This window comes from Emydura macquarii, unplaced genomic scaffold (genome assembly GCF_026122565.2).
Source record: "Emydura macquarii macquarii isolate MOO-44397 ecotype Brisbane River unplaced genomic scaffold, CSIRO-AGI_Emac_v2 contig_849, whole genome shotgun sequence".
In the NCBI taxonomy this organism is placed as follows: Eukaryota; Metazoa; Chordata; order Testudines; family Chelidae; genus Emydura; species Emydura macquarii.
Window position 1 is genome coordinate 51,676 of NW_027130986.1, and position 23,072 is coordinate 74,747.

The 23,072-nt window shown below is 40.4% G+C and overlaps 1 protein-coding gene across 1 annotated transcript in view; it reads right to left on the minus strand.

The window, feature by feature from the left end:
• The window catches only part of CD2AP (CD2 associated protein), a 122,054-nt gene that overhangs the window by 20,093 nt on the left and 78,889 nt on the right, over window positions 1-23,072 (minus strand). Inside the window, exons 7-12 of the mRNA XM_067543459.1 lie at window positions 21,989-22,097; window positions 15,826-15,920; window positions 11,558-11,662; window positions 5,446-5,482; window positions 4,840-4,902; window positions 761-920 (exon numbers count right to left, since the gene is read on the minus strand). Of these exons, the coding sequence (XP_067399560.1) occupies window positions 761-920; window positions 4,840-4,902; window positions 5,446-5,482; window positions 11,558-11,662; window positions 15,826-15,920; window positions 21,989-22,097 (569 nt within the window). The remainder of the gene's footprint in view (window positions 1-760; window positions 921-4,839; window positions 4,903-5,445; window positions 5,483-11,557; window positions 11,663-15,825; window positions 15,921-21,988; window positions 22,098-23,072) is intronic.

Here is a 23,072-nt window from a genome sequence, read left to right on the forward strand (position 1 = left end):
TAAGAGTTTTTGGTTTGGTTATAATGGGGCAGTGTTTTTCTCTCACTCTAACACTCCAAGAAGAATTGATTTGCTTTTATTCAAATTGACAAAAGAATTTCATCCCGTCAGGCAGAGACCAGGCATGGCAAAATTTCAGTCTGAAAAAATAAAGCTTTAGAAAGTTGCCAGGGACTAAAATCAGGGGGTCAGAACTGAAGCTGCAATGCAACTCCAACAATAGTGGCTGCTGCTACTCTACTCTGCTATTATAATATGAACTATGACGGGAAGGCAGAGAATTTAAACCCACTTAGGCAGTTGAAAGGAACTGAGGAATCTTGGAGTTTCAGATTCCCCTTACGTGACCTCACACACGTTCCCAAATGGTCACTACTTTTCTACAGGACAATGATTTCTAGAGAGAGGGCACGAGTGGGGATTTATACTGACAATGCTCAAGTGAGAAGGTTGGTCATATACAGAGCTTAATGATTCACAGGTCTATAATTTCACACACATAGTAGGTCACGGTGTGAGGTTCCCTCTTATCTGGATTCAAGTAGAATGCCATTTGACAATTAGAAAACTAATAAAAGATAAAACTAATCACCATCCAGAGAATGTTTGAAGCACAGGTAAGTACAGGACACTGTGAACCCTTATGACATTTTCACCTTCAGATTTATTAAGATTTGTAGTTTAGCAATGAAGCCTGCAAGAGTAAACCAGCGAAATCTGTTTACGCCATAGGATTAAAATGAAAGAAAAATATACTCACTTGGACACAGATGGTGGTAAGACTGGTTTATCTGGTCGTTTTGGATGCAGAAGCCCAGCTCTAAATAAATTATTAGTCTTGTTTGGAGGAACAGGCTTTTTGGGTGGTACTTGGGGTGCTACTGGCTTAGAAGGCTTCTGATCCAGAGCTGCTTTTTCATCTTACAAAACAAGGCACCAAAACATTTTTAGATACATTAGAGTAATTTATCTAGGACACCTTGTTCCTCTAATTATGACTGGCATTTCATCAGAGTGGCTGCTGTCAGAAATTATTTCCCTGAAGATTTGATGCTGCATCAATTTGAGACACGCACATTTCCACTTTTTACTTTATCTAAACATACAAACTATACACCTGAACACAACAAATGTGGTTAGCATAAACACTTAAAACAACTTCTTCAGTGATAGGTAATAGGTCAGTGACTGACATGGAACAGTACTATGGAATACTGTACTAGATTCATTACTGCACTGCGCAACAGCTCAGTCAGTCACACACAAAAGAGGAGAGTTCCAGCTGTACTGCTAATGACTTCCCCTGATATCAATCCATTACATCTACTACTAAAAATATAGATGACTATCCCTGTTTCTTTTATACATGCATCACAGAGCAGGAGCTATGTCCGGATGACTACTTATTTGTGCACTTGGATTCAAATTCTGTAGATTAAGGACCTTGTCTTCCTACACGTACATGGGTGGTACTACTTGAATGTGAAAAAAAAATGTATAAAAGTTAAGCAGGACAACTAAACTTCCATTGTTCCATCGCCACATGATCCATTTGCTCAGATTTTGTCAATTAATGAGGGAAAACACAAATTGTAATACTTACTACTTTACAGAGTACTTGTATTTTCAAACCACTATACAAGCATTAAACAAATAATGCTTAATATTCCTGTGAAAGCAGGTAAGTATCTCTGCAGACAGCAAAATAGGCAGAGATATAGTGTATGTCTACACTGCAGTTGGAAGTATAACTGCAGCTCATCCAGACATACTCGAGCTCGTTTTAATCTAGTTATCTTGGGTACAAGTAGCAGTGAAGCCATGGCACCGCAGACTTCAGCACAGAATAGCCGGCCGAGTAATCACCCAGGGTTCTGAACAGGCTTTCACAGTTCACACTGAAGCCTGTGCTGCTGCAGCTTCATTGCTACTAGTTCCTGAGCAAGGGAGATTAAAATTAGCTCAGGTATGTCTACAGGAGCTACAATCAAACCCCATGAATGCAGTTTAGACAAACCTTAAGTAACTTGTTGAAGCCTATACCAGTCAGGATTAAAGCTAGGAGTTCTTGATATCTTGCATAAGGCTGAATCACAGCAACTTAGTAGACACAGTCTCTTGCTTTATATGCAAGTTGAAGTTCAAACCCTACATAATGTATTTGAGGAAAGAGGCTCCAGTGGTTAAGGTGCTAGCCTAGGATATATGAGAGACCCAGATTCAACTCCCTCCGGTGCCAGAGACTCCCAGCATGACCTTCGGCAAGTCACTTAGCTTCTCTGTGCCTCAGCTTCCCAGCTGTAAAATGGGGATAGCAGCACTTGGTAACAGTAACAACAACTTAGTAACAACCCTCAACAGGCGTGTGTGAGGATAAACACATTAAAGATTGTGAGTGTTTAGGTGAGATGCCATCCAAGGCAGAATCCATTATAAATATGACCTTATTGCAATTTCAGAAGGCCAGAGATACTAAAATTCAAAGATATGAAGTATAACAGTAGATCAGTGAAAAGGCTCGGTTTACTGGAATCACGTCTCCAGCAGCTTTTTCAGTACTGAGTTGGAGTAACTGATATAATGGGACAATAGACAATTTTGCCACTTGGGGGTGCTAAATGATAACCACAATTATGAGATATAGTTGTGCGCCAAAAGTCTTGTTAATTGGTTTGTCTTTTTCTGGTCTATATATACTGGCTGAATGAACAATTTTAAATTTTAAAAACTACACATACATTTGGTATTAGTGGAGAAAAGCAACACAAGTTCTACAATACTGAGTTCAGCCAATACCAGTCACCAAAGTGGATCAATAATTTTAGTATACAAAAAACTCGATAAACTAAATATTTAAATATGAATTACAGTCAACTACTCTGACATTTTTATTTTTATTACGTAACTGATACTCCTCAGTGACTAGAATGCTACCATCTGATTTTTTTTTCCACAAAACAAACAAATATGAAGGCTGTCACAAACCAAGAAAAAAAATTCACTACTAAATACTTCGTTTACCATAGATCACCACACCACAGGGATTGGTCACTTTTACTATAGAAAGGCATAGTACTCTGTACTCTAACAACTATTCTGGAGTTAATAAACAATGAAAAAGATACTAAAAGTTGGCTAAAAGGTAATGCTATATAATGAAAAGGAAAATACCTTACTTATTAAATTTACTTAGCCTTGGTAACTTTTTGCCCTAACTGATGTTATTAAATGCCCTTTCAAAAGTCATATAAAAATGCCGCTTATATACAAGAGCTGCTAACCAATTCTTGGTCAGTTAAGGACAGACTAATTAGGCTTTTACAGTCCAAGTCTCTCTTATTAGTCTCTGACAATGAGGTTTATAATTCCATATTAGTGTTAGCTAATAATTTTAACAAAGCTAATTCCGCCACTATTTAATATTTTATTAAATTGATTAGTAGTATTTGTACATGATTTCAGTAGAGGTAGAAAATGAAAAGATAAATGGAAGTTAGTTCAATAGAGAGGCACTTTCCATTTATAAAAATGCAGAATTTGATGTTCTTACATATAACTTGCTTCTTGACCTATTCCTTCTATAGCTACCAGTTTGTTTAACTTAATAGTGTTAACAATAGTATTAAATAACTTAATCGAACTAAATATTTCAGGTTTAATTTAGCAGCCAAATTGACCAAATTCAGCCTGGTGCAAGTCTACTGACTTCAATTTAGTTAGAGAAAGAATTGTGTGATCCAATGAAGAGAAAAATAATTTGTTCTCTAATAATATTCAGAAGTAAGACGGCTCACTAACACACATGTATATGGATTACACCCATAAATGTGTGTAGTTTACATTGGTTATTAAAAAACCGTGCAGAAAGACCAAAACACAAACGGAGCTGGCTTACTCTTAAGCATGCATTTGAAAATGCAGTCTTGACCACATCTATGGCTAAGGTTCACTAGCTGCATTACAAAGTATCTTTATATAATATGCTCAAGCTGTTATGACATTAGCATTTCTTCTTCCAAGTCCTAGGAAGCAAATAAACTGAGAGAATGTGTCTTTATCATAATAAAAGCAGATGCTGTATGGACTTAGTTCTTGTTCAATTTTTCGAAATACAAAAAGGAACATTTTAGAAACATTATATTTGGTTCAAACCATTAATTATTTTTAGAGATAGTTATGAGGTTTTCAAGTCTTGAAATGTAATGTGAATAAATTAGCAAATGCCTCTACAGTTAGTGAAAATGGAAACACTAAAAGGTAATATCTGGATGGAGATTGAATGGCTCAAGTGTTTACAGGATAGGCCTTTTTTGCTTCTACACACCTAGACTCTCCTCTACAAATTAATGAAATTAGTAGAGTATTGTAGATACACTTTGCTATGGTTTCAAAAACACTCTTTCAATTGAAATCATTCACATTTGTTAAAACATTCTCTGTACCAGCAGTAACTGACATTTTCAAAATACTTATTTTAATAAATGTCCACTGTTATTCAGAATTACATCACTACATTTGATACAAAATTGCATTTAAGCAAATTAATAAAACTGCAACTAGGTCATTATAAATTGTAATATTGACTGCAATTTCAAGACTAAGAAAATGTCTCAACAAAAGCAATTAAGTGTGATCATAATGTACAGTATGTAGATTTTAAATGCAGCCACTCTCTAATCTAAAATCCTTAACACACTTGCATAGTTTTAGAAACGATGACAGTATACAACAAAAAACTTTTCCCATAGTTATTTTATTTACTTAAAACAAAAGAACTACACAATGTTATTATTTGATGTGACCTCAGTTTAATTTCAATGTGATGAAAACTGGTCTCACCTTTTTCTTCCGATCGAGAAGAAAGAAATTTCTTCTCTCCAGTTGGAAGTTCAGGCTTCGGAGCTGAATATAAAAAAAAACACCAAAAACTCAGACACATTTCTCAAACAACTGTAATTATCTTAGTCATCCACTATAAATATAGCATACGATAATTTGTATTTATACTGTTCCTTCTAGCCAAGAATCTTAATGTAGCGTATAACCATTCATTTAAAGTGAAAAATGTAAGGAGGTATTAAAATATTTCTAAATTAAGATTCAGAACTAGGTTCTGTCAGATGTGTCAAACAAAATACATAATAGGATACATAAGGTGGCATGAGCATGAATTTTGGATTGCTGTGCTACTCAAAAATGCAAAGCTACTTTTGAGTTTCTAAAATTATCTTAAATTCTTGCCATACCACATCACCATGAATGCTGAGTATAACACACATCTTTAAACAGGTACAATAAAACTAGAATATGTTACCTTCAAGGCTGAGTTAAGTGAGATGTTTCTAAACTCTCATTGCATTTATGAAGCTTCTATAGCAGTGACTTTTGTTGCTTTTTACTCTCAACGTTTGTCAGCACATTTATCAGCATGCATCTCTTACATACCTGGACCTTTAACAGGAGGTGGCGGCTTCTTTGGCTTCTGCAAAGATGATAAAGAATCAATATATTTTATAGAAAAAGACTGGTATCTGCTTATTGGCTTACGTGCAGACTCATAATACATAGCTCTCACGTAGCACTTTTCATCAGTAGATCTCAAAGTATTTTACAAAGGAGTTCAGTATAGTTCCCATTTTACAGATGGGGAAACTGAGATAAAGCGGTGAAATGATTTATCCAAGGTCACCTAGCAAGTCTTCTGAGCCCCACTCCAGTGCTCAAGCAATTACAGAAAATCCTTCTTGCAGAGACAGATAAAAATAAAAACAAATTAAATGATGTATTTTATAGCGCTAAAGCAATTTGCTTACTCAATTTAACAACTATAATGCAACATTAATAAACTTACATTGCACCAGGCAATGTTAAAAGAATCAGATGATATTTGGCCAAAGATTAATTTTTTACAAAAACTATGTTCTTAAAAAAATGAGATCAAAGAAATATTTTCATTATTTTTGAGTTCCAATGAAAGGTTTTTGGGGGCTTTTTTAAGCTAATAAAGGTTCTGTGGCGTGTTTGCACCTTAAATATCACAGCATGGGAACTGGAAAAATGAAAACTAAAATGACTCATCTTCTTATGTATAAGCGGAGAGAAAGGTACAAAATGAAATCAAGCAGATTAAATACTGAGAAAGGAGATTTTTTTAAAAACATTTTGTTTAAATGAACTGCAGCATTACAATACTACAGCTGAGGATTCTTGTTTTTAAATTGAGTGATTTTTAATCTGGGTATTTCTCATCAAATTTGAGACTATGAAATACTCAAGTCTTAGGTTCACTTATGTTCTAGCACTCCTTTTAAATATAGAGTGTTGCTCCTTTTTGACCTGAGCAGCTAGTCAAAATTTGGGGTGCTATGGATGTTCCAGCTGGGAGTAGAAATTAGTGATAAACAAAATTGCAACAAAGAAATATCATTTACAAAGTTCTGCTTCTTCAAAGGCAGCAGGAATCAACAAAAAACAAGGTTACTTACCAGTAACCGCTGTTCTTCGAGATGTGTTGCTCATGTCTATTCCACTATGGGTGTGTGCACGCCTTCGTGCACAGTTACCGGAACTTTTTCCCCCTTAGCGAATCCCGTAGGGCCGGCTCCAGAGCCCCCTGGAGTCCCACGCACATGCCGCGGTATATGAGGCACTGCCGGCCCTATGCCCCCTCAATCCCTTCCTTCTGCCAACTCCGGGGGCAGGGACGGGGGGGTGGATTATAGAATGGACATGAGCAACACATCTCGAAGAACAGCAGTTACTGGTAAGTAACCTTGTTTTCTTCTTCGAGTGCTTGCTCATGTCCATTCCACTATAGGTGATTAACAAGCAGTACCTTGGAGGTGGGCCAGTTAGCAGTGAGATGTCTGCAGCACAGCTCTGCTGAAGCCCGTGTCTTCCTGTGCCCGTTGGACGTAGGCGTGGTGGGATGTGAAGGTATGTGCCGCCAGTCTGGCAGCTGCTCTGCAGATGCCCTGCCCTGGCACTTCCACTAGGAAGGCTATAGATGGAGCTTGAGCTCTGTTGAGTGAGCTGTGGTGGCACCTGGAAGCAGCACCTTCACCTGCCTGTAGAAGAATGTGATGCAGGAAGTTATTCACAAAGAAAGTGCACTGGGTGGAGACCAGTGAACCTTTCATCCGGTCGGCTACTGCGACAAGAGCTGCATCGCTCTCCGGAACAGCCTCGTACACCCCTGATGTAGAAGCCAGGGCCCCTCATGTTTTTTAATGAGTGCTGCCTTCTCTTCTCCTCCGAACCGTGTGGTTCGGGGAAAACATAGGGAGAATATATGTTGGTCACAATGAAACTGGGAAACCACCTTGGGCCGGAAGGCCCGGTGCAGCCTCAACTGAACCTTATCTTTATAGAATACAGTATGAGGGGGGAAGCTCCGAGGTCAGATCCCTGATCCTGGAGACCTTCTTACTGAAATAAACACCCCCAGGAAGGCCACCTGATGCCATGGGTTCCAAAGGGTAGGGGGCCATGGGCTGGGAAAGGACCAGGTCAAGATCCCAGGGAAGCACTGGGTCGTGGACCTATGGAAAGGGCCTCCCACCCCCTTCAGGAACCTAACTTACAACAGATGGGAGAACTGCAATCCTCCCTCCAGCAGCTGATGGAAGGCTATTATGGTTGCTAAGTGGGGCTTCAGGGAGGACGCAGCCAGTCCCGGGAGCTTTAACTGTGGCAAGTATTTCCTGGATCACCTGCACTGGCGAGGGCTGGGCAGAATACCCCGGGACTCCTCCCGGCAGGCAACAGCCACTTTCACTTGACCCGGTACACAACCTGCATGGAGGGCTTCCTGCTACCCAGCAGGACTCACTGGACTTGTTCTGAGCGGCTCGCTCATCGTCTCTCAGCCACCAATCCACCAGTCCCTGTGGCAACGAAGGTCCAGGTCTGGGACCTGAAGGTGACCGTGATCCTCGGATCTGGGATCACGCTGTCTCAGAGGCTCCCGAGACGGGCGATCGAGAAATCCCACATATGCTGAACCCGTGCTGGCATGGCCAGGTCGGAATAAATCGAGACGGCATCTGTTTAACCCCTCATCTTTAGCAGGACTATGCAGGAGGGGAAAGGCAGGAAAGTGAATATGAAGCACGCTGACCACTACAGACGGACGGCGTTGACGATTGCCCCCGTCCCTTGACCATGGAGAGAGCAGCACTGCAGACACCTTGTGCTCCAGTCCGATACAGACATATTCCCCTTGGGGAAACCTCCCCTCCAGACGATTGTAGATGCCTTTAGTGGGCGCAGCGACCCATCATGGTGAGGAAGAGCAACCCCTTGATGATGTTCGCCTCGTTGTTCCTCACCCCCGGGAGGTGATCACCGCCAGGTCCTAAGGACCGATAGCTTTCCTTCCTAAGGCTGACGAATGGGCTCCCCCCCACCTGTCGATGTAGTACACTGTCAGACAGTATACTGTCTGTCAGCACCTGTACCGCCCTGCCCTCTAAAAAGCAGAGGAACATTCCGCAAGCCCTGCGAACATTTCACAGATCTTTACATTGGAGTGCTGACTCCTCTCCTCCCTTGGCCAGATGGCCTTGTGAGCCAGGGTCAGCATTGATACGGCACTTCACCCTCTGCCCAAAGCATCCAATATCAGGGTAACTGAAGGAGCCTGCTCCATGAACGGAACACCCCTTCCCACATCCCGGGGAGTTCTCCGCCAGTCTAGGGAGGGGGAGGGGAGGAGAGGGGACCGTAGCCTCCCGGTGCAGAAATTACCTGCTCAGACTGTACACCAAGGCTAGCGGTGACTGAAGTGGCCTAAGCATCAGGCTAGCTAGCCTCACCAAATAGGGGCAGACCACCCTGTGACCTACCAGCTGTCGGCAACGTTTGGCTGTTGTCATAGGGCATTTGTGCAGGTCGGCCACCCTGAGGGACACTAGGTCGCGAGACGGCTGTGCCTGACACCTCTGCTGCTGCTGTCCCTGGGGACCTGCCTGACACGTAAATGTCTGTGGCGTGTAGCGACCCAGGGAACAGAGCATAGTCTTGGAGTCCTTCAGGCCACACAGCTTCACATCCATCTGAACTGAAGACAAGGCTGACTTGTCCAAGGGAGGGCCCCGGATGGGCTGCCGGACCTTTTAGGACAGCCCGGGATTGCAGCCACTAACCTCTGAGCATGCTGATGGCGGGGGGTATGGCTCTGCCCACCGAATCAGCAGCAACTGCGATTGCCTGGAGCACTGCTCTAGCTCTCATGGTACCCTCTTCTGCAATGGTATACAAGTTCAGTGCCTGCTGCCAGTGAGCCGCTTTGCTGAGGCTCTGCCTGAGTCCCCCACGGGCTCACCTTCCACTTGCTGGTAGTGCTATTGAATAAATTTTTTCTCCAAACAAGTCTGGCTTGCAATCACCCTTGTTCTCTGGAGGAGAGCCTGGCTGCCCTGCCTATCCCTGTGGCAGCAACCACCACCAGGGACCTGGGGCGGGGTGGTGAATAAGTATTCAAACCCCTTGGCTGGGATGTAATACTCTTCTCAGCTCATTTAGGTATCAGGCTACAGAGGAGGGGATTTGCTGCCTTGGTGCGAGGGGTGAACTCCTTGGTGCCACGTCTGTCTCCGGCAACCGGGTTTGGCACTGCCTGGCGAATTCCTCGGTACCGAGACAGTCTCTGGTAACCGGGATCAGCGCCGCGTCATTGTAGGCGAACTCTTCGCTGGCGGACTGGTGGGATGGACCTCACCAGGTGCCGGGGGGGTTGAGACCAGTGTCAGGCGGGTGACTTCGCTCTCCGCCTCAATGCAGGTCGGTCCAGCGACCACGACCTGGGATAACTTATAGGGGAGCATCTCTGGTCTACCCTATGAAACGGGTCTGCAGGACATCTTCCTCCCCTTACCTCCTTATGAACACAATGTAGTATACTTGGTCAATACGAATATTTTAAGTTTTCCACATTGATCCCAATACTTAAAATATAATCCTAAAATATTAAGAGTCGTTTCACTGCAATGAGTCAATATTCAGGACAAATGTCAAAATGCCAGGATTTCCCACGGGACAAAAATTCCATTTTTTAACCAGCTCTAATTTTTTTTAAATATATAAAATCCAGTTTCTGCTTTGACAGTACTAGCAAATTGAAAATGGATCAAAACTACACAATTCCCAGCTCAGCCAGTCAGAAGAGCAGGTCCTCAAGAAATCCACTGTGAAGCACTAGGAGGAGACGAAGGTGATCAGGAACAGTCAGCATGGATTCACCAAGAGCAAGTTATGCTCAACCAACCTGATTACTTTCTATGATGAGATGACTGACTCTGTGGATGTGGAGAAAGCAGTGGAACGATACATTAGCAAAGCTTTTGATATGGTCTCCCACAGTATTCTTGCCAGCATACTTAAAGAAGTATGGGTTGATTCAATGGACTGTAAGGTGGACAAAAAGCTGGCTAGATCATCGGGCTAAATGGGTAATGATCAATGGCTTGATGTCTAGTTGGCAGCAAGTAACAAGCAGGGGGTTGATCCTTGGGCTGCTTTTGTTCAACGTATTCATTAATGATCTGGAGGATGGAGTGCATTGCACCATCAGCAAGTTTGCAGATGACACTAAGCTGAGGGGAGTGGTAGATACGCTGAAAGGTAATCACAGGATAGAGTGACCTAGACAAATTGGAGGATTGGGCCAAAAGAAATCTGGTGAGGTTCAACAAGGACAAGTGCAGAATCCTGCACTTAGGATGGAAGAAACCTATGCACTTAAATAGACTGGGGATCAACTGGCTAAGCAGCAGTTCTGCAGAAAAGAACCCAGGCTTTACAGTGGACAAGAAGCTGGATATGAGTCAATAGTGTGCCCTTGCTGCCAAGACGACTTACAGCATACTAGGCTGCATTAGTAGGAGCACTGCCAGCAGATTGAGTGAAGTGATTATTCCCCTCTATTCAGCACAGGTGAGGCCACATCTGGAGTAGTGTGTCCAGTTTTGACCCGCCCCACTATAGAAAGAATGTGGACAAATTGGAGAGAGTCCAGCGGAGGGCAACAAAAATGGTTAGGGGATTGAGGGCACATGATTTACGAGGAGAGGCTGAAGGAACTGGGCTTATTTAGTCTGCAGAAGAGAAAAAGTGAGGGGGGGATTTGATAGCAGCCTTCAACTACCTGAAGGGGGGTTCCAAAGAGGATGGAGCTAGGCTGTTCTCAGCAGTGGCAGATGACAGAACAAGGAGCAATGGTCTCAAGTTGCAATGAGGGAGGTCTAGGTTGGATATTAGGAAAACCTTTTTCATTGAGAGAATGGGGAAGCACTGGAATGGGTTACCTAGGGAGGTGGTGGAATTTCCATCCTTAGAGGTTTTTACAATCTGACTTGACAAAGCCCTGGCTGGGATGATTTAGTTGGAGTTGGTCCTGCTTTGAGCAGGGGGTTGGACTAGATGATCTCCTGAAGTCACTTCCATTCCTAACCTTCTATGATTCTATACTTTTTTGTATATATATAGCTGCATTTCTGGCAAAGGATCTGTAGCTTTTCTTTAGATTGTAGGGAAAAAAAATACATTAAAAACTTACTGGAAAGTCCTTATCAGACTCTTGTATTTGAACAACAAAGGTGTCTGGGAAGATTCCTTCTTTACCGTTAAGCTCTCCTTTCCACGATCCTTGTTCTCCAGTATCCTAAAATAAACAATAGTAGTTTTTATTTGAATGTTACTTATAAGTTACTCATTTTATGTAACAAGTAAAGATCCAGGGAAAAAAGCATGCACAAATGTTTGTTATACTAGTACAAAAACCCATTTGCCTTTACCAACATTATAAGTATCGCATCAACTAAAAAACAAGGCAGTGTTTTTCAAGAGGAAACCTTATGAAATATTCAATTATATTTGGGAAGGAGCTACAAGGAGCTCAAGGTTTGACAGAATCAGAAAAAAATTTCTAAGATGTCTTGACTATGCAACTTGTTTTTTATTATTTGTTTTAAAACAAGGAATAAAGCTCTTAATCCATATCATTTTGAAAGGGATCTGTGATTTGAAAGGGGTAAGTGGAATAAAGAAATGTAAATATTAAAGAAACCCTCTTAAATGCATTGCCCAACTGTAGCCACTGCCTTGGAAGACAAATTATTCCACTTACGTTCACAGATCCCTTCCAAATATATACATGTTCATATACATATACAATCTTGTTTGAATGATTTAATTTTATGAGAACTACTGGACTGAGGAAGGCAAAAGAGAAAAGTTGTCCACTGTGTATAGGAGGGGACAGATAAGTTAGGAATACAGAAAGAGCCAGAGAAAGATGTTTTTGTTTTACAGAGTTCAGTGTGATAGCATATATTTTTGCAGGATCAGGGGCTTAATATGTTTAACCCTTTCTACAGGGTATTGTAACACCTTACTACACAGAATCAAGTTGCTCAAAAAAATTAATTAATTAATTTGAGGCTTTTCTTTCAACGTTAATAGCTATCAGCCTCTTCATACCGATTGAATAAACTATTATTGAAACATACTACTTCTGACAGTAACAACTTGCTCATTCTATCAATCGAAGATTAGGCCCTAACATGCATATCCATTCAGGATTCAGTTCAGACCAGCTGTTGACACTCAGAACAAAAATTTCATAAACATCCTGCGCTAACTGAAGGAACAACAATGCAAAATACTAAAATAAAAACAAACCCAGGTTACTAGTATTTTAAATTGACATTTGCACAAGTTATTTATAGATACCTTTTTGTCAAGGTTTCTCTGTGCATCACCTTTTCACTAAGCATTTTGAAGTCTGGAATTTAGCCTGAACAATTTCCCAAAAAGAGAAAAAAACACTACACACTGCTTAGATGTTAAAGTCTATTGCACACTTGCAGTGCAGCTACAATATTGGAAAGGGGAAGAGCATGAGAAAAAAAACCCGATGAAAACGCAAGAGAAAATAATCACAAGGAAAGCTCTAATAGGAAAAAGATGAGAAGACCGGAGCTGAACAAAAATAAACCTATATTAAAGATTTTAGGAAAAATAAATAATGAGTAAGGAAAACACAAAATTAAAAACTTGGGGACATTTTATTAACCTAGTTTATATTCTCTCCCAATATAATTAGGAACAATTTTATGTACTTTGGCCAATTTCAGAGTTGAGAAGTATGCTTCCTCCAGCTGTTGCAATCTTCAAGGTAGCATTTTACAATTATTATAAACTACTTTAGGAAGCAAAGAGAGCTAAGGCTTTCTGTAGAGTTTATCATTTCTAGACTCTGAAGAAGAAAATTTTCAGATGTAGTCTAATACTAGTACATATTTTTTCCCTTTTCATAGTACAGTTGAAAGATTTTCTCAGGAAAAAGTAGATTATGGAGTAAATGCTTACTATCTGTATCTTGTCAAAGTAGAGCATAAAATTGTTACTTGACAGATTTTGCATGCTAGGCACTTACCAAGTGCCCTGGCATCAGAAACAGTGATCAAAGACTAAACAATATTTTATGCACGTTTTTCACAGTGTTGCCTCTTTGGCCAGGTATTTAATAACTCACACGCTGTTTAATAAAAAAATCAAATTGACGCCATGCCGGTTTACAAACCCAAAATGTTTTTCTCTTGTCCGCCATTAGGTCTCTTTGTAAACTTCATGTTACCCTGTGAAGTTTATTAATTTTGTTAATGCCAGAAGCCCAGCAATTATGAGCTTTAGTACAGAAAGATATAATTGCAAAACTGGGCCTGAGTGGCTACAAGGGCCCTTATATATTTGATTCCATGATCGGGCCAAAGGGAGCCAGTTTACATGCACACTGCATACAGGAGAATTTTGGGGAGGAGACCATCAGTTCCAAGCAACAATGGGAAGATAAAATTAGTACAATTTTAAAATCTTGTTATGTATCCTTATGGAAACCTAAAAGATCTAACCTGAAATGAAAGAACTCCATCTTTACAAAGCAAAATGCAGTGCCACTTATGTGTCTGTCACTTTCTAAGTAATATGCATCATTCTATAGGTTTTCAATAGCATTCCACTTATGGAGAAAACCAATGAAATATTTTATTCAGAACAAACAATATTGCATAAACTCAGTTTTTCTATTTTGAAAATATGCAAAAAGTAGATTGGGAGATGGCCACTGGCTCAGAAACTAGGTTTGTCCCAATTACATTTGCTAATCTATAATTTTGCTTCCCATTGTCTGGCAAGAAAACACAGCAAGACTGAAAGACAGAAAAGTTACTTACTCTAGCCCTTAGCTATGTTAAAAGCTATGATATTAACTGCAGAAATTTAGATAAGAGCAAAAACGGATTGAATTAATTACTGTGATAAATATTTTACGAAATGTAAACTTTGGAAGCAGCGGAGTCCAGTTGATAGAGATTGGACTGGGATTAAGGACACTGGACTGGGTTTTATAGTACTTGCTGCGTGACCTTGGATAAATCACTGTGTCTGTGAGTCCTTCTGTCTCCTTTAGCCAGTCTTGCCTACTTGGCAAGTAAGTTCTTTGCGGCCAGAATTGTCTTACTCATTCAGTGCTTATCACAACCTACTAACTTCTAGGTCCTTCTATAATGAAAGTAAATAATGATAGCATCATGATTTTATTTCATTAAAGACATGCTGGAATCTCTTGGAAAAACTCTGAAAACCCTTTTAAAGAAACTCTGCGTATATGTATTTCTTCTTCTCGTTGTATACTACTATGAACATGAAAACTGGATTATAGTTAATATGCTTCCAATACCCCACTTACTAAAATGTAACTAACTAATATAAAAAGAAAATTATGGGCTGCAGATGAGGAAAATTAAGCAGTAACAGATTATTTTCAGCCCTTGTTTTAGATTTTTTTTTTGTCTTTATTGCAGCAGAACATTCATAAAATGGGATAGGGATGCAACTGCAGCCTTTCAACAATGAGTATCATATCTAGCACAAATATTGATTATTCAGACAAAATTTATTCCTTTAAGTAGTTTGATAACTGCTTTATGGGAGACAATCTAAGAACTATGATTCTGAAATCCCAAATGTTACAAAACATTTGGATTTTCATACTGACAATAATCCTCGCTTAAAGTATATTTATAACACTAAATACTGCATGTCAAAATTCAACTGTTGCTTTAAAGAGAAATCAACTCACTATTACAACCCAGTCCACCACACCTGGTTCTAAGATTTCTCTCTCTCTCATTAGAAATCTATGGGGGAAGTGCTTGCCAAATAAAAAGTGGTCAAAATAAATAAAGGATTTATTTTCATGCTTTTACGAGATTATGGCACACAGGGATAGATCAGAGTTTGTACTGGAAGTTATTAACAAGATAAAATAATTTATCAGCATGCTAAACAAAACAGATTAACTGGAACAGATCTGGAAATAACGAGATCTCTCTCTTAGAATCATAGAATATTAGAGTTGGAAGGGACCTCAGGAGGTCATCTAGTCCAACCCCCTGCTCAAAGCAGGACTAACCTCAGCTATATAGCAGGACTAACCTCAGCTCTCTTCTAAGGCTAGGTCTACACTATAAACTTACATCAATATAAGTATCTTGCTCAGAGGTATTAAAAATCCATGCCATTGAGCAACGCAGTTATACCAACCTAACCCTGGTGTAGACAGTGCTACTTTGATGGGAAGGCTTCTCCCATCAACATAGCTACTACCTCTCACAGAGGTGGATTAACTACTCCTGTCGGCATAGTAGCATGTTCACTGAAGCACTGCAGCTGCACCTACACAGCATTTTAATTGTAGACCTGCCCTTATATTCTGTACTTCAACTACACCCATGAAAATTCTGAATCACAGTAAGCCCTTACCTTACTTATTATCTGGATAATCTCTCCTTCTTTAAAAGCAAGTTCATCTTCATTTGAACCTTCAAAGGCAAATAAAGTCCTGCAGTATTCCTTGGCTGAAACAAAGAAGCAAAATGGTTGCCTTTGCAGTTTTCTAACCTGTTATATGAATCAAGGTACATAAATAAAAGCTCACAATTGTTGTCTTTTTTTAAAAGGATAACTCAAAAGTCACAACTACTATTACAATCATATTTCGATCTTATATAGTGACCATCTTCAGTATGTTTTACAAATGTCCAGCAGAACACTTCAAAAATAAGACAGTTGTATACTGTTTATTCAGTTCTGCCATTCCTATAGGTCACTTTAGCCAAAAGAATTAAAGCTATGCAACTAGAGTTGAATATCTTCCTAGTTTTGTTTTTTAATGCGAGTGTGGGGCAGAGATTTTTAATGTTACTTCCAACAGACTGAGCTCAAGCACACAAAAACTAAAAGCTTTATAACAAAAATGAAAGCAATGTTAAATACTAATGCTTTTATTTATTTTCCTCTCCAGAGGTCAAAAATATTTAATTTCCCTTGCATTTGATGTACTGCAGTTTTTGCGAATGGTAACGGATATGCCTTCAGAGAGATGTGATAATACTATCAATGTTAATGAGGGCTGAGGTCCTGTTTGTCAGATTAGTCAATTATAAATTACTTCAACAATTACTCGGATTGCTGGTCCATGTCAATGCAGGGTATTTTTTATTCCTTAGTCTGGATTTAAAACTGACATTCTTCATAGGTCCAATCCTGCAAACGCTTATGAACACATTTAACTTGTAGCAGTCCTACTAAAGTTAAACATGCATGAGATTTGCCAGATAACGGCCTAATAGTTTAAGTTACAAATTGTGTAATTACATAAAAACACTTGACAATTTGGGAATATGTCATTTTATAAATTCCTTTTTGTTTTATGAAAAGCACTTATGACCGTAACCTTCAATGTGGATTAGAACTTCCATTCTACAGCTGGAACAGATGTGTCTGAGAAATAAACAGGACCATTAATTTTGTATTGTTTTGCTCTGGTAGAACAATGGGGTTGCTACCACCACAGCCATTGACTTAGACCGTCTGTCCAGCAAAGCACCTGGGTGGCTGGTACATAGCACTTCCCCAGTGGAAGAAGAGAAGCAGAGAGAGGTGGTCAAAACCTGCTCTTATAAGAGACATTCTCTCTAAACAGAGAGAGCCATTTCATTGCCAGAAAGAGAAGAGACAGCTGGAGGAGTGGGGATCCCCCAGGGAAGCACAGAGGAAAATTTTGCCTTCTCCCAGGACAGTGACCAAACCCAAGGACTCTCACGAGTAGTGAGGATTATGAGGGAGGGAATTGCATTGAGGTGTTTCTTGTTTTGCCTAGATGTGTCACTCTCCTGTGCTGTCCAAAATGAGTGTGTGTTTAAGAAGTTCCCAAAGCCTGTGTTTCTTTCTTTAACTGTCATGTGGTCTCTAACTAGTTAAATTATAAACCAGAGTGCCCATGAAGATGGAGTCTGGGGAAGAGTGCATAGGTGACTGCAGAGGCTTGGGATGTTCTGTACTGGTCTCAGGGCCTATGGCAGGGGGACTGCAGATTCCCACATCCCAAAGAAGGGTGCCAGACAGATTCTGCCCTCAGGAAGTGTGCCCTAGAATCCCAGAGTTAGAGATAGTGACTGGACTCAGCTGGCTTGAAAGCACATGGGATACAAAAAGTTGGGTCCAATACAGCAGACTAGTCATTGTTACTAGGGGGACCCAGTCAGAGTTGAATCACCACCTCCTACTAACCCAAGAACATTTTCATTTTGTCATTTTATCATATTATTACCAGAGAGCAAGAGTCCAACAAGTTATAAAGAAAAATCTCAACCACTTTTCCAGCATTAATCTATTTATTAAATTATTAACAGTATATTTAATGCAGAAATAATTATGTGGGAATCTTGGTGTTTTAACTAGTTTTGTGCCATGAGAACACTGGTAGTAAATAAAGGTTATTTCTAAATGAAGTGCAGTTTAAAATGGAAGATCATCCACAGATTCAGTACCACAGTGCAGCGGCAGCAGCAGTCACAGTTGTTGTCCTTTAAAAGATCCTAAATTTGATTATACTGAAAACAAATTAAAATTGTGGTTTCTTTAACAAAAAGATGTTTATTTACTTGTACTAATGACCAAAACAAACTTCCAGAATCAGAAGAGACATTAAAATTAAGTTCTGATAATCTAAATGTTCTTCACACAACCCACAGTCAACCTGTAGAACTCTTTGCCAGATGATGCTGTGAAGGCCAAGACTATAATGGGGTTAAAAAAAGAATTACGTAAGTTCATGGAGGATAGGTCCATCAATAGCTATTAGTCGGATGGGCAGGGACTGTTTGCCAGAAGCTGGGAATGGGCAACAGGATAGATCACTTGATTACCTGTTCTGGTCAGTCCCTCTAAAGCACCTGGCGTTGGCCACTGTCAGAAGACAGGATACTGGGCTAAATGGACCATTGGTCTGACTCAGTATGGCCATACTTCTGTTCTTAATGAGATATGTTCTTATTTTATTAAACAATTAACTAAAATATTGGTGGTTTACTTCCATGCCCCCTCAAAACTTAAGGATATTATTCTTCATTTATTTTTAAAAAAATAAGCCTATGAAAATTAAGAAATAGTTTTGAAAATAAAAATTCTAAAACCCTCCTCACAGGATGTCAGATAGTCTTATTTTGTCACGTAAGAGTTATCCATCTGGTTTTCGTACTGCATTCCTCTTCTGGGTATCTGAGCATGTGTGTGTTAGTCTCCATACCTCAGAGAGACCATCATTTAAATACTTAATAGAAATAAATCATATAAAACAGCCCAGCTGCTGTGGAACGGATTCAAATTTGCATGCTTTTTGCCAGAGGTCTCTTTACAGAAAAAATCCAATAAAAATTGAAAAACAACATTCTAAGATATAGATCTTCCAGGTTGCTGGATTAATTTTGTCTTTTGACGCACCATACAAAATATAAACATTAAAAACAAAAATGAAATTTCTAGCTATTTTGATTGTGAAAATAGACTCCATAATGTACACTGCTGGCTTGTTGAATCTACAAGCAGTGAGCTGGGTGGATTTCCCCCTTAGCACTGATTAACTTTTAATAGATTCTTAGATCCAAGACCAGAAAAGAGCATTGTGATAATCTAGTCTGACCTCCTACATAACACAGGACAGAGAATTTCCCCAAAATAGTTCCCATAACATATATCTTTTAGAAAAATATCCAATCTTGACTTAAAAGTTGTCAGTGATGGAAAATCCACCATGACCCTTGATAAGTTGTTCCAAGGATCAATTACTCTCACTGTTAAAAATTCTACCTTATTTCCTAACTGAATTTGTCTATCTGCAACTTCCAGCCACTGGATAGTGTTATGCCCTTCTCTGCTAGACCGAAGAGCCCATTATCAAATATTTGTTCCCCACGTATGTACTTATAGACTGTAATCAAGTCACCCCTTAACCTTCTCTTTCTTAAATTAAATATATTGAGCTCCTTGAATCTGTCACTATAAGACAGCTTTCTAATCCTTTAATCATTTTTGTGACTCTTTTCTCAACCCTCTCCAAATTATCAACATCCTTCTTGAATTGTGAACACCCGAATTGTGGATTCCAGCACCAGTCACACCAGTGCCAAATGTAAGGGTAGAATAAATTCTCTGCTACTCCTCAAGATTCCCCTGTTCATGCATCCAAGGACAGCATTAGTTCTTTTGGTCCCAGCATTGCACTAGGAGCTCATGTTCAGTTACTATCCACCATAACCCCAAATCTTTTTCAGAGTCACTGTTCCCCAGGATAGAGTCCCTCATCATGTAAGTGTGGCCTACTCACAAAACTGCACTAATTTAAAGGTAGCTTTTTTAACTGATTTAGTTAAACTGGTGCAAGTTTGCGTGTGGGGACACATTACAGTTTAAGGCTCCATCTACTCTTTAACTGACAGCAAAGTTTCAAGTGGTAGAACTTTAATGTGCCGAACAGCCCTTGTGTAGACAGTTATACCAGTACGAAAGTGCTCATACCATTAGAGCTTATTCCACTTGGGAAAAGCAAAATAAACTATTCTGTTATAAATGCCTTACCCTAGTGTAACTGTTTTTAGACTCTGGCACGCTGGCTTTTACCATTTAGACCGTAGTTTCTCAACCTGTGGTATGCGTACCCCTGGGGATATGCAGTGAAAAACCCAATGAAGGGAGGCGGGCGGCAGCCACTGGCTTCTGGAGGAGACGGGTGGCAGTCACCGGCTTCCTGCCCGGTCCCACCTCCTAGCTGGGAGATGGTCAGCAGCTGCCTCAGTCCTGGGAAGATGGGCGGCAGTCACTGACTTCTTGGGACGCCGGGCGGCAGCCACCCGTGTCCTGCCTGGTCCCAACTCCCAGGTGGGAGCCAAGTGGCAGCCTCCTGCACCCTGTGAACTAGGCTCACAGTTGGGTGGCTGCCACCCTTGCCTCGGCTCTGAGCAGAGAGACAGCCTCCTATGCCCTGGCTTGAAGATGGGCGGCAGCTACCTGCTGCCTGCCCACATCTCTGGGTCCCAGACTATGCAGAAACCTCCTCCGCCCCAGCTCAGAGCAGGTGGCAGTCACCCACCTCCTGGGCTGACAGCCAGGTGGCAGACATCTGCAACTTGCCTAGGTGGCAGCTCCCCTCCACAGCTCAAAGCCCGGTGCCCAGAAAGCTACGTGGAGAGCCCAGCAGTTTACCCTGTACTGGAGCTGGGCTCTACCCACAGGCTTACTTGTCAATTGACAACTATTACAGCCCAGATTTTACCAGTATAAAAATCTTAAGAGGGGCCCAGACAGTGTGATTTGCCCCAGGCCTGCACCCCCTAAGGACGGCCATGGAGAGCGCTGCTATCCTATCTGGTAGGCTACTAGTGCCTGCTCATACCTCACAAGTTCCCACTTGTGTGAGGAGAACACCACATGACCCCGCCATCAGGCCATAGTGATTAGCTGCCATTGATCTTTGCTCCTATATGGAGGAAGGGGAGGAGAAACAGCAGGGGGCTTTGTGATCTGCCACAGCCACACAGCACTGCAGAACTTAGAACTCTCCTGCTTTACAAGAAATACAGTCGTCCAGTGGTAAAGGGGGAAAAGATTGTATTTCTCAGAGTGGAAAATTGAGTGTTGGGGTACTTACTAAAATTTTCAGAAGTTAGGGGGTACTTGCTACTTAAAAGGTTAAGAAACACTGATTTAGACCTATGTTGGGGTGGAAGGAGGGGAGGGAGAATCATTATATCCTATACCAGCATAGTTCTGCTGGCAAAACTTCAACATAGGCCAGATACAGTGGTTTATTTCAATTTACTTAATTATGAAAATGTTTAAACTAAACTAAATAGCCCTCCTCTTATTTGGATGTGTGTGTCTGTACACAAACTTGCAACAGTTTAACTGAACTGATTTAAAAATACACCTTTAAGCAAACCAATACCAAGTTTGTGTGTAGACAAGATCCACAATAAAAGTAAAAAAACCAGATTTAGTTAAATCAATATAAAGCCCTCTGTGGGCACTGTTATAACAGATAAAAAAAGGTTATTTGGTACAGGCACAAGCTAAACCCTACAGAAGTCAGGCTTAAACCAACATAAGAGTGCCCACACAGGATTTTGCATCTTTAGTTAAACCAGGGCAAGTGTGTGAGTAAACCAGGCCTTATACTTTTAGGGACTGCTCCTATGTTTACCGAATTAAAGTTGAATTTGATTATCTGAATACTTTGAATTTTAATTAAGGCAGAAATGTGGGAAGTCACTTAACCTCTGATTTGATTTTCCACCCATCAGTAAGGTGTAGGCAAACCCACCCTACTTAGTATTTCTAAGCCACTTTGAAGCTGAAAAAGCAGTTTGAAAGTGTATTTTTACTAGATAAAAATGTAAGGTCTATCAGAATAAGTTATTTTATTATACTCTTCTATAATCACATACATCTTCATAGGTAATACTAGATTATTCTTAGTGTCCTGCCTTACTGCAGAGGATTGGATGAGATGACCTACTGAGGTCCCTTTCAGTCCTACATTTCTATGACTAGAAAGTAAAAAAAAGAGACAAATATACATTAACCTTACCTTTTGGTTTGCTTTCTGTTTCTACTTTTGTTACCTCTACTGAAGGTTCTGCTTTTGTTATACTAGGAAACTGGGTTAGTTTTGGTCCCGGTGGAAGATTAGGTAATGGCTAAACAAATGCAAGAGAAAAAAGATATGCACAGTAACTTATTAGAAAGGGAGAGAGCAAAATTATAAGCATTTTGTTTTGTTATGGCAATCAGACCCCTTCACACGATTTGTCCATCTCAAATGGCGACAGGTCTCTTTTACTATTATTAGGTAATTAATTCCATATATCAAAGGTGTCATTCATTCTTTGAGACTGTCATATTACATATTTAATTTAGTTAGGTTCTATCATTACAACATTAAGGCCACTGATGCAATAGGATTTTGCCTATTGATTGAAAGTAGAATATTGCTTCTTATTTGGAGGTGTGGTAGCCAAGCAGCAACTTCATTCTTTTCCAACACTACCATCTTGGATGGGATTCAGTTGAGAGGAGGGCTTAGGTGTTTAGCAGTTGGAGAAAGAGCAGACTACAGGACTCCACTGTTTATAGCGGCAATTTAAGATGACAGAGCTGCCTTCCCCTTATTCCTAGTATCTGCCACAGCATCTACCCAAAGTGGATAAAAACATTAGCTTTTAGAGGTTAAGAGGTTTCTGTTAAAATGAACTATGTAGACATTTGATTTGCCATTGAGCTTGCGAGTTAACATCCATTATGATAATGTATCATATTTCTCTTATCCAAGGCATTGTTTCAGGCTTACTGAGCCTGCAGACAGATTCAGACCGCTTAAATCACTTTCAGAAGTTTTCTTCACAGTGGAATTAGTCAGGAATTTTGATGAAACATTTTGTCAGACAATGCTGAATCACGGAAGCAGAAACTTTTCGCAGAAACTTATCAGTTTTGATAAAACTTGTCAGGAAAGGTTTCTCAGGTCCAGGATGGAATTTCAAAACCACATAGAGAGATCACCGCCGTAGGAGGCACTTACCTGTGATGTGGGACAATCCAGGTAGAGTAGGACTTGAACAATGAGTCTCCCACATTCCAGGCAAGTGCCCTAACCAGCAGGCCATTGGCTATTC